The sequence below is a fragment of the Manis javanica genome, chromosome 1 (genome assembly GCF_040802235.1).
Source record: "Manis javanica isolate MJ-LG chromosome 1, MJ_LKY, whole genome shotgun sequence".
NCBI lineage: Eukaryota > Metazoa > Chordata > Mammalia > Pholidota > Manidae > Manis > Manis javanica.
The window spans coordinates 121439008-121451646 of record NC_133156.1 but is presented as its reverse complement, the minus strand read 5'-3'; the positions used below and the strand labels follow the sequence as shown (position 1 = coordinate 121451646).

The following is a 12639-nucleotide window of genomic DNA, read 5'->3' as shown; positions in this document are numbered from 1 at the left end:
AAAATGTTGTAGAATCACTACTTGTCTTCTCTGTGTTGCACAGCCCTCCCCTTTCTCCCATCCCCCACATTATGCATGCTAATCATAATACCCTCTTTATTCTACCCCTCCTTATCCCTCCCTACCTACCCATCCTCCCCAGTCCCTTTCCCTTTGGTACCTGTTAGTCCATTCTTGGGTTCTGTGATTCTGCTGCTGTTTTGTTCCTTCAGTTTTTTTCTTTGTTCTTATACTCCACAGATGAGTGAAATCATTTGGTATTTCTCTTTCTCCGCTTGGCTTATTTCACTGAGCATAATACCTCTAGCTCCATCCATGTTGTTGCAAATGGTAGGATTTGTTTTCTTATTATGGCTGAATAATATTCCATTGTGTATATGTACCACATCTTTATCCATTCATCTACTGATGGCCACTTAGGTTGCTTCCAATTCTTGGCTATTGTAAATAGTGCTGTGATAAACATAGGGGTGCATCTGTCTTTTTCAAACTGGAGTGCTGCATTCTTAGGGTAAATTCCTAGGAGTCGAATTCCTGGGTTAAATGGTAAGACTTGAGCATTTTGAGGAACCTCCATACTGCTTTCCACAATGGTTGAACTAATTTACATTCCCACCAGCAGTGTAGGAGGGTTCCCCTTTCTCCACAACCTTGCCAACATTTGTTGTTGTTTGTCTTTTGGATGGTAGCCATCCTTACTGGTGTGAGGTGATATCTCATTGTGGTTTTAATTTGCATTTCTCTGATAATTAGTGATGTGGAGCATCTTTTCATGTGTCTGTTGGCCATCTGAATTTCTTTTTTAGAGAAGTGTCTGTTCAGTTCCTTTGCCCATTTTTTAATTGGATTATTTGTTTTTTGTTTGTTGAGGTGGGTGAGCTCTTTATATATTTTGAATGTCAAGCCTTTATCAGATCTGTCATTTACAAATATATTCTCCCATACTATAGGGTACCTTTTTGTTCTATTGATGGTGTCTTTTGCTGTACAGAAGCTTTTCAGCTTAATATAGTCCCACTTGTTCATTTTTGCTTTTGTTTTCCTTGCCTGGGGAGATATGTTCAAGAAGAGGTCACTCATGTTTATGTCTAAGAGATTTTTGCCTATGTTTTTTTTTCTAAGAGTTTTATGGTTTCATGACTTACATTCAGGTCATTGATCCATTTTTAATTTACTTTCGTATATGGGGTTAGACAATGGTCCAGTTTCATTCTCTTACATGTAGCTGTCCAATTTTGCCAGCACCATCTGTTGAAGCGACTGTCATTTCCCCATTGTATGTCCATGTCTCCTTTATCAAATATTAATTGACCATATATGTTTGGGTTAATGTTTGGAGTCTCTAATCTGTTCCACTGGTCTGTGGCTCTGTTCTTGTGCCAGTACCAAATTGTCTTGATTACTATGGCTTTGTAGTAGAGTTGAGGTTGGGGAGTGAGATCCGCCCCACTTTATTCTTCTTTCTCACGATTGCTTTGGCTATTCGGGGTCTTTGGTGTTTCCATATGAATTTTTGAACTATTTGTTCCAGTTCGTTGAAGAATGTTGCTGGTAATTTGAGAGGGATTGCATCAAATCTGTATATTGCTTTGGGCAGGATGGCCATTTTGACGATATTAATTCTTCCTAGCCAAGAGCATGGGAAGAGTTTCCATTTGTTAGTGTCCACTTTAATTTCTCTTAAGAGTGTCTTGTAGTTTTCAGGGTATAGGTCTTTCACTTCTTTGGTCAGGTCTATTCCTAGGTATTTTATTATTTTTGATGCAATTGGGAATGGAGTTGTTTTCCTGATTTCTCTTTCTATTGGTTCATTGTTAGTGTATAGGAAAGCCAAAGATTTCTGTGTGTTAAGTTTGTATCCTGCAACTTTGCTGTATTCTGATATCAGTTCTAGTAGTTTTGGAGTGGTGTCTTTAGGGTTTTTTATGTACAGTATCATCTCATCTGCAAATAGTGACAGTTTAACTTCTTCTTTACCAATCTGGATTCCTTGTATTTCTTTGTTTTGTCTGATTGCCATGGCTAGGACCTCCAGTACTATGTTAAATAACAGTGGGGAGAGTGGGCATCCCTGTCTTGTTCCCGATCTCAGAGGAAAAGCTTTCAGCTCGCTGTTCAGTATAATGCTGACTGTGGGTTTATCATATATGGCCTTTATTATGTTGAGGTACTTGCCCTCTATTCCCATTTTGCCGAGAGTTTTTATCATGAATGGATGTTGAATTTTGTCAAATGCTTTTTCAGCATCTATGGAGATGATCATGTGGTTTTTGTCTTTCTTTTTGTTGATGTGGTGGATGATATTGATGGATTTTCGAATGTTGTACCATCCTTGCATCCCTGAGATGAATCCCACTTGGTCATGGTGTACGATCCTTTAGATGTATTTTTGAATTCGGTTTGCTAATATTTTGTTGAGTATTTTTGCATCTATGTTCATCAGGGATATTGGTGTGTAATTTTTCTTTTTTGGTGGGGTCTTTGCCTGGTTTTGGTATTAGGGTGATGTTGGCTTCATAGAATGAGTTTGTGAGTATTCCCTCCTCTTCTAATTTTGGAAAACTTCAAGGAGAATAGGTATTATGTCTTCTCTGTATGTCTGATAAATACTGAGGTAAATCCGTCCGGCCCCGGGTTTTGTTCTTGGGTAGTTTTTTGATTACCGTTTCAATTTCTTTGCTTGTAATTGGTTTGTTTAACTTTTGTGTTTCTTCCTTCGTGAGTCTTGGAAGGTTGTATTTTTCTAGGAAGGTGTCCATTTCTTCTAGGTTTTCCAGCTTGTTTTAGCATATATAGCTTTTCATAGTAGTCTTTAATAATTCTTTGTATTTCTGTGGAGTCTGTCATGATTTTTCCATTCTCATTTCTGATTCTGTTGATGTGTGTAGATTCTCTTTTTCTCTTAATAAGTTGGGCTAGAGGCTTATCTATTTTGTTTATTTTCTCAAAGAACCAGCTCTTGGTTTCATTCATTTTTTCCTATTGTTTTATTCTTGTCAATTTTGTTTATTTGTTCTCTAATCTTTATTATGTCCCTCCTTCTGCTGACTTTAGGCCTCATTTGTTCTTCTTTTTCCAGTTTCGATAATTGTGATGTTAGACTATTCATTTGGGATTGTTCTTCCTTCTTCAAGTGTGCCTGGATCGCTATATACTTTCCTCATAAGACTGCTTTCGCTGCATCCCACAGAAGTTGGGGCTTTGTTGTTGTTGTCATTTGTTTTCATATATTCCTTGGTCTCTATTTTAATTTGTTTGTTGATTCATTGATTATTTAGTAGCATGTTGTTAAGCCTCCATGTGTTTGTGAGCCTTTTTGTTTTCTTTGTAGAATTTATTTCTAGTTTTGTACATTTGTTGTCTGAAAAGTTGGTTGGTAGAATTTCAATCTTTTGGAATTTACTGAGGCTCTTTTTGTGGCCTAGTATGTGGTCTATTCTGGGGAATGTTCCATGTGCACTTGAGAAGAATGTATATCCTGTTTCTTTTGGATGTAGAGTTCTATAGATGTCTTTTAGGTCCATCTGTTCTAGTGTGTTGTTCAGTGCCTGTGTGTCCTTACTTATTTTCTGCCCAGTGGATCTATCCTTTGGGGTGAGTGCCTTGTTGAAGTCTCCTAAAATGAATGCATTGCATTCTATTTCCCCCTTTAGTTGTGTTAGTATTTGTTTCACATATGCTGGTGCTCCTGTGTTGGGTGCATATATATTTAGAATGGTTATATCCTTTATCATTATGTAATGTCCTTCTTTATCTCTTGTTACTTTCTTTGTTTTGACGTCTATTTTGTCTGATATTAGTACTGCAACCCCTGCTTTCTTCTCTGTTATTTGCCTGAAGTATGTTTTTCCATCCCTTGACTTTTAGTCTGTGCATGCCTTTGGCTTTGAGGTGAGTTTCTTGTAAGCAACATATAGATGGGTCTTGCTCTTTTATGCATTCTGTTACTCTGTGTCTTTTGATCGGTGCATTCAGTCCCTTTACATTTAGGGTGACTATTGAAAGACATGTACTTATTGCCATTGCAGGGTTTAGATTCATGATTACCAAAGGTTCAAGGTCAGCCTCTTTGGTATCTTACTGCCTAACTTAGCTTGCTTATTGAGCTGTTATATACACTGTCTGGAGATTGTTTTCTTTTCTCCCTTCTTATTCCTCCTCCATTTTTTATATGTTGGTTGTTTTATTCTGTGCTCTTTCGTGTTTCCTTTAACTGCTTTTAGTGGGTAGTTGATTTTATTTTTTGCCTTTAGTTATTATTTATTTGGTTGTTCTGCTTTCTTTACTGTGATTTTGTTTTCTATGGTGAAATCTGTTTAGTCTTAGGAGCGCTCCCATTTAGAAAAGTCCCTCTACAATACCCTGTAGAGGTGGCTTGTCAGAAGCAAATTTCCCTCACGTTTTGCTTGTTTGGGAATTGTTTAATCCCTCCTTCGTATTTAAATGATAATCGTGCCTGATACAGTATCCTTGGTTCAAGGCCCTTCTGTTTCATTGCATTAAATATATCATGGCATTCTCTTCTGGCCTGTGAGGTTTCTGTTGAGAAGTCAGATGGTAGCCTGGTTGGTTTTCCTTTACAGGTGACCTTTTTCTCTCTAGCTGCCTTTAAAACTCTTTCCTTGTCCTTGTTCTTTGCCATCTTAATTATTATGTGTCTTGGTGTTGTCCTCCTTGGGTCCTTTCTGTTGGGAGTTCTGTGTATTTCCGTGGTCTGTTCGATAATTTCCTTTCCCAGTTTGGGGACGTTTTCAGCAATGATTTCTTCAAAGACACTGTCTATCCCTTTTTCTCTCTCTTCTTCCTCTGCTACCCCTATAATATGGATATTGTTCCTTTTGGATTGGTCACAGAGTTCTCTTAATATTGTTTCATTCCTGGATATCCTTTTATCTCTCTCTGCATGAGCTTTTATGTGTTCTCTGGTTCTCTGGTTTCTATTCCATCAATGGCCTCTTGCATCTTATCCATTCTGCTTATAAATCCTTCCAGAGTTTGTTTCCCTTCTGCAGTCTCCTTCCTGGCATCTGTAATCTCCCTCCGGACTTCATCCCTTAGCTCTTGTATATTTCTCTGCATGTCCGTCAGCATGTTTATGATTTTTATGTTGAATTCTTTTTCAGGAAGACTGGTTAGGTCTGTCTCCTTCTCTGCTGTTGTCTCTGTTATCTTTGTCTGCCTGTAATTTTGCCTTTTCATGGTGGTAGAGATGGTTTTGCAGAGCTGGCACGAGTGACGGCTGGAAGAACTTCCCTTCTTGTTGGTTTGTGGTCTTCTTCTCCTGGGAGAATAGTGACCTCTAGTGGCTTGTGCTGTGCAGCTGTGCGCAGAAAGGGCTTCTGATTGTTGTCCGGCTGCAATGGAGTTTATCTCTGCTGTTGCTTTGGGCGTGACCTGCCTTGGACTGCTGGCCCGATATCGTGGAGCCGCATTGGAGGGGGAATGGCTGGGAGGCTATTTATGTCCGTGAGGGGCCTCTATGCTCCCTGCTGCCCAGGGGGTTAGAGTGCCCAGAGTTCCCCAGATTCCCTGGTGCTGGACTATGTGTCCCAGGATGCTTCTGTCCAGCTGTGGGGTCCCTGTTCCTTTAAGACTTCCAAAAAGCACTTGCTTTTCTTTGTCCCAGGTGCACTGTCTGCAGGGACCTGCTCACAGGTCTTACTGTCCTGTTTCCCTAGTTTCCAGCACCCCATGCATGGAGTGTGTCTGCGCTCTGGTGCGGATGACCAGGGCTGGCTCTGTAGCAGTCCTGGTCTCCCTCTCCCTCCCTGCTCCGACTCCTCTCCTCCCGCCCGGAGCTGGGGTGTGGGGCATTCCGGTTCTGCCGGGCCGGGGTTTGTATCTTACCCCTTTCATGAGGTGTTGGGTTCTCGCAGGTGTGGATGTGGTCTGGCTGTTGTCCTGTGTCTTCTGGTCTCTCTTTTAGGAAGAGTTTTCTTTGTTGTATTTTCAAAAATATATGTGGTTTTGGGAGGAGATTTCCGCTGCTCTACTCATGCTGCCATCTTGGCTCCTCTCTACCTGATCTTTTTAAACAGTCTTAATTATACAACACTTCATTGTACAAACCACTTTTCCATGTGTTTGATCATATTGACTCCAAACAGAAACTTGAACCATTAAGCGGTAACTTCCCATTCTCTTCTCCCCTTAGCTGCTGCTAATGTATAATTTACTTTATGACTCCATGAATTTGCCTATTTCATATAAATGGAACCATACAATATTTATCTTTTTGTGTCTGGCTTTTATCATGTTGCATAATGTTTTCAAGTCTCCACTTGTATCAGAAATTCATTCCTTAAATGTCTGAATAGTGTTCTATTGTATGTATGTACCACAGTTTGTTTATCCATTCATTTGTTGATGAACATTTGTTTTAGTTCCACCTTTTGGGTGTTGTGAGTTCACTGAACAGTGGCAAACAAATACCTGTTTGAGTTTTTGTTTATAATTTTTTATATAACTAAGAGTGGTATTTCTGGGTCATAAGGAAATTTCATGTAAACTGCCAAACTGTTTTCCCTATTGGGTGCACCATTTTACATACCTACAAGCAATGTACAAGTTCCAGTTTCTCCACATTCTTGTCACACTTGTTATTTTCCATTTTGTTTTGTTTTTACTGTAGCCATTTTAGTAGGTGTAAAGTAGTATCTCATTGTGGTTTTTATTTTCATTTCCCTAATGTCTTCATGATGTTGAGCATTTTTGATATGCTTACTGGCCATTTGTTTATCTTCTTTGGAGATATGCCTATTCAAGTACTTTGCTTATTTTTAAATTGGGTTGTTTGTCTTATGTTGTTGAGTTGTAGGAGTTCTTTACATATTCTGATTACTAAACCTTTACATATATATGACTTGCAAATATTTTTTCCCTTTCTATAAATTTTTTTCACTTTCTTAATGTCCTTTTATGTGCAAAAGTTTTTAGTTCTCAGAAAGTCCAACTACTCTATTTTTTCTTTTTATTGTTCATGCTTGTGCTGTTGTATCTAAGAATCCATTGTCAAATTATAGGTCATGAAGAGTTCCTTCTGTTTTCTTCTAAGAGCTTTATCGTTGTAGCTCTTATATTTTGGGTATTGATCTATTTTGAGTTAATTCTGTATTTGGTGTGTGGTAGAGGTTCGACTTCTTTTGGTTGTGTGTAATGGAAGATATGAATCCAGGGTAGTTTTCTATTTTATTGTATGGGTATTCAGCATTCATTACATGGTGATCATTTTTTTCACTTTTTAAAATATGTACTTAATCATTTCTTGTGATAATTTGAATTCAGTTCTGGAATTGCTGTCCTGATCTTCTGGCTGAAATTCATTCAACCCTGTATATTTTAAGTGAGTTTCAAGTTATTTTTTGTCCTACATTGAGAATCTGTTTCCCAAAACATAGAAATAAGTTTTTGAAAATCTACAATGTTAAAATTTGGTTTAGAGAAAAACAGTCTTCTAAGATTACCACTTTTATTGGCCTTAAAAAATTAGTGTACAGATGTAAGTTCCCATTCAGAAGTCAGATACTTGGAAGAAATTGTCATTTCTGGGAATAATAGCTGTGTTCCATATTTGTAAGGTAGGAATCATTTAAGACATTTGCATTTCTTTTAAATAAAATTAGTGCTAGAAACAATGATTTTTGTTCATGAATTTAGTTCCTAAATTGAAATTGTGTAACTGTATATCTTTAATGCTTAACTAAACTCTTTTTTTTCAAAGTTAGCCGAGGAAAAATTAGAATTTGACTCTTAACTGTTTTCTCATCCAGTACATATTGTTTCTCAGGCTGTGCTTCTTCATATTGTGGCACCACATTGAATCAAGGCATATTTTTACACATGGAATGTGTTCTGTTTTCTGTCAGGGACATTTTTGGACAAAATTTCATGGGCTTTGCTTTTCAGAATATTGACAATATGTTAAAAATTGTTAATTTTGTCAGCTTGGGTACATTAGAAGCAAAAAGACAGAAATGGAATTAGAAGCTGCATAGAACTGATGCATTCCATACAGTTTGATTTGGGTATTAGGCCTGCATAATCAGCTATGAAATCAACATAGATCCATTTAGTTCTCAGTTTAGTGCTCACTTCTGAACTAGTTAACTCAGTTAAAGCATAGGTGCTAAGGATAACATTTTAGTTTTCAGCATTCTGTCCTTGAATAATTTTGCATTAAGAAAGTCTGACTTCTAAACCAGTACATTTGGAAATTTGTGATTTAATCACAAAGAGAAAATTTGGAAGTATGAATACTTTAATACAAATTTATTCAGTTACTCAGCTATTACTTATTGAACATCTGCTGAGGGTTAGGCACTGCTTTAGGCACTGGGGATACAGCAATTAGCAAATCAGATGAGATCTCTGAGCTCATATTGTTGTGGGGCATTTTGGGGATGGATAAGAGATTATAAACAACTAAGTAACCAATCAAAGAGGATCAGTATGTAATGTGTGTAATAAAGATTATCAAAGTAAGGTGATTAGGGTAATGGTGACTGATAGGGGTGTGTCTGTACATTTAGAAAGGCGGTCCTTGAAGGCTTCTTTGAGGAGGTGACGTTTGAGGAGACCCATGATTAGAAAAAGGCTGTGTAACAGTCAGTTCCAGTAGAGGGAATTGCAAGTGCAAAGGTCCTTATGCTGAACCAAATTTAACATATTCAATCAGAAAGAAGGCATGTGGGGCTAGAGCTCAGTGAGCTAGACCATTGTAAAAACAAAGAGAAACTCTATGGGGCTTTGCTAGCTCCTACTTTTGTATAAGGATATCAAGTAACTGAGAATGTATTTCTTTTAATATTAAACCTAGGTGAAAATAAGAAAAATCCCATTTTTTCTTCAGTAAATATTGAGTGACTATTATATGTGAGGCACAGCAGTGAACACAATAGACACAAATTTCTTCTTTCATGGAGCTTACTTAAAACACTTTATTATAAGGTAATGACACTTGGACTCCTATAACATATTTGATAGATTAATTGATACAATTGAGAATGCAGTTCTCTATCCTTTGGGATGGGATAGGAGGTGGATGGTGGTGGCTTTCAGAATGCCTGGAGGTATTTGATAAAGACCTAAGGAGAGTGTGCTACATTTCTCATGTGTTCTGGGTAGAAAGATAGGTGGGAATCAGTATGATACTCCCTATAGTAAACATATTTTTAGAATCCATAAATGCCACATTTAGTATTTTATCAACTCAGCAAACTTGGATTAGAACTGAGAAATAATTTGTATTTCAGAAAATATATTGAAACATTTTGGGAGTAATATTAACTTTTTTACATTACTGGCTTTATTTGCTCCTGTGGCAAACAGTGATTGGATTCAAATAGTAAATAGAGGTATTGGTTATCTCAGTGGTTTTCTTATATAGATACAGTATTTTATATTTTTCTTCCACATTCTAGTTGTTCTGCTGGGTCTTCATGTGTGAAGATGATCTAATAGGCTTCTGATATTAAAATTGCTGTGACCTTTTATCTCTGATTTTAATTTATGTTTGGGTAGTAGAAGTAGATAAAATAAGTTTTTTACCTTCTTAATATAAAAACATTTGACCTAATATTTGCATTATAAATTTAACAAATCAAAGTTATTTTAATTTAATTAGATAAAAACTCAGTTGTTAAAGGAGAGGCAGGGTTTCCTGAGAAGTCAGTTCTATCTTGAGAGTGTATTCTTTGTTGAAGCAGAGGCAAAGAGTTTCTGTTTCTGTATTTTCAGGGATACAAGCAGCAGTGAAACTGAGGAGAGTTCTGATTCTTCTTCTGATGAGTTAATTGGCCCTCCTTTACCCCTTAAAATGGTGGAAGAACCAGTTAATCATATGGAGGAAGATATCATTGGTCCTTTACCTCCACCTCTTGGTGAAGAAGAAGAAGAAGATGATGATGATGGTGATTCAGAAGAGGAAGAAGTAAGTATTCATTGGTAATTTAAGAAGTCAGTGGAGTAGTTTAGAGATCAGTTACCTGCCAAACTGTATTCATGAGTGAGAGCAAATTAAAAAAAAATCTGGGTTTACTACTGATAGCCCTTGTTGAAAGAACTCTGAAGGATGTACTTTGAGAACAAGGAAGAACTCAAAAATAATAAATGGAGATCAGGAAGCAGTGTGTTGAAAATAAATTAAATTACTAAACATTTTGTAAAATGTAGGTAACCATTGAGTTGTAAATGATGGATAAATTTGGTGGGATTGAAAAACAAAGTGGATCTAAGATTACTGTGAACAATAATGTAGAAGATGGGAGAGTGGAATTAGTTCATTCATTTTGAAGTATCCTTGTATTATTTGAGAGCAGGTTAGAGATACAAGTTAACTTCATATTAGTTTAAGTCATGTATGTAAGTTAACAATTTTAAGAATAGCTGCCCAAAAGAATAGAAATAAATTTGTAACCTCCAAAATAGTAAAATAAAACAATATAAGGAAAACCATTGGTATGCTTTGTGTGTTTGGCATGTATAGTGGACCATTTGTTAATATCATTCTCTTTGGTGTGACAGATTATTTTCAGTAATAACTATGAAATGAAACAAATGATGATCATTGAAAAAACTGACAGCTTTTGCAAATCTGTTAGTGACTTTATGAAATGGACATTGTATATTCATGTTCAGTACCCAGTATACCAAATTTGTCAATATATGTTTGTTCATAGTTAATTAAAAAAAGCTTTTAATTTTAATTTTGAAAAATTTTTTCACCTGAAATGACAGATGTGTGTGTGTGTGTGTGTGTATATATATCCACGTGCACACACATATAATGTGCTGTGTATATGTAAAATTAGAAGAGGCACGTAAGTATAAATTTTGGCAGTTTCATTAAAAATCTTGTTTTATAATATATTCCCCAAACTGCAATGTTGACTATATCTTTTTCTTTTTATATCAGTTCTAGTGGCTTTAAAAAAAATCTGTCCTTGAAATATTTTCACTGAAATATGTTTTCTAGAAAATTCATAATTTTCTATTACATTTGGTAAAAACTTCTAATGTTTCTTCTATAAAAATTAGAGAAAATGGCTAAATAATGACAAATATTGTAGTTAAAGGACCCATTGCTTTGGAGTGTTTTTGATGAAAGCAATTGAGGCATTCAAACACTGTCCTCCTGAATTCTTCTGCCAGCCTAGTCTATCATAGTTTGTTTTTATCTCCTGGCATTCAAAGAAATAACTGAATAGAGGATACTCAAGATTTGTTTCTTTGTCTTAATAATCAGTTTGTTTTGCATCTGCTATTTAAATGCAGAAACATTTACAATCCTGTACAAAGGGATTGAAGATATGAAACTACCCTTGAAGCAGGCTTGAATGATTCTGAACCATTAACATTATCTGTAAACGCATGTAGCTTAGTATGTATATGATAGTTTCTGGTGTAGACGTGTAAGTGGGAGTTCTCCAAATTAACTTTGTGTAGAATACAATGATTATTAAAAACAATACGCTAATTTGAAGCTTATGATTGTCAAAACTTAGCATTAATTGTAGCAAAAATCAACAAAAACATATTTCTAAACTGACGTTTTTAGAATTACCAACAAATGGTGATCATTTAAAGTAGGTTCATCTTCAGTTGATTTTATTATTGTTTTTAAAATCTCAACAGAAAATGCACCCTATTATTTTCTGTTTCACTTCTACTGTGGTACTCTGGATAAGCATCATTCATCCTTGAAAACTCAATTATTCCAATAAGGCAGGGCAGGAGAAAAAAGAAGTAGAGGAAAATCTTGGTAAATAGAGGTCACAAAATAAGATAGTAGGCATGAATATGCATATATCAGAATTCACAATAGAGGTAAATGGAGTCAAATTGCCACTTAAAAGACAAAAATTCTCAGATTGGGTTAAAAATTTCAGGCATACTCTATTTATGAGTGATACACTTTAAATGAAATGACATGGAAAAGTTGAAGAGGAATAGAAGACAATATAGCAGGAAAATACTAATCAGAGGATAATTGACTAATATTATAAAATTAATGTAAAACAAAATAATCTTTAGGTTATAAACCTAATTAACAGAATGAGTGTCATTACCTAACTGTAAAAGGAACAATTTATTTTTCGGAAAATTTGGCAGTCCTTAACCTCTGTGAATTTAACACAATGTATTTAAAGCAAAAATTGACAGAATTACAAAGAGAAAGGGACAAATCTATAGTTATAATGGGATATTCAGAAATTTTTAAGACAACATTTATAGATTTGAACACTTTATATGCATATGCTTTATTAAATATATATAGAACCCTCATCCAACATTTTGTTTTCCAAGCACACATGAAAAATCAGAAACAACAACAAGAAGCACACATCTAGGTCACAATGTGCTCTGGATGTGAGAAGAATGTGCTTAATTATTTTGGGTAGTTCACAGAGTAAAAGATATAGGTTGATCTATGAAGTGTGAGAATGTTACGTACTGAATGTTTGTTTGTATGGCCCCAAATTCATGTGTTGAAGCCCTAACCCCCCAGTGTGGCTGTGTTGGGATATGAGCGTCTTTGAAAGTAATTAAGGTTAAATTAGGTCATAAGAGTGAGGCATGATCTGATAGTGTCCTTGTAAGAAGAGAGACACCAGGGAGCTAGGTCTGCATATAACATAGTAA

The 12639-nt window shown here is 35.9% G+C and overlaps 1 protein-coding gene across 2 annotated transcripts in view; it reads left to right on the top strand.

Moving 5' to 3' along the window:
- Positions 1-12639, top strand: part of WDR70 (WD repeat domain 70) — a 377617-nt gene that overhangs the window by 18026 nt on the left and 346952 nt on the right. For both annotated transcript variants that reach the window (XM_073236962.1, XM_037002306.2), the window contains exon 5: positions 9736-9928. In XM_073236962.1, coding sequence (XP_073093063.1) covers positions 9736-9928 — 193 coding nt within the window. The remainder of the gene's footprint in view (positions 1-9735; positions 9929-12639) is intronic.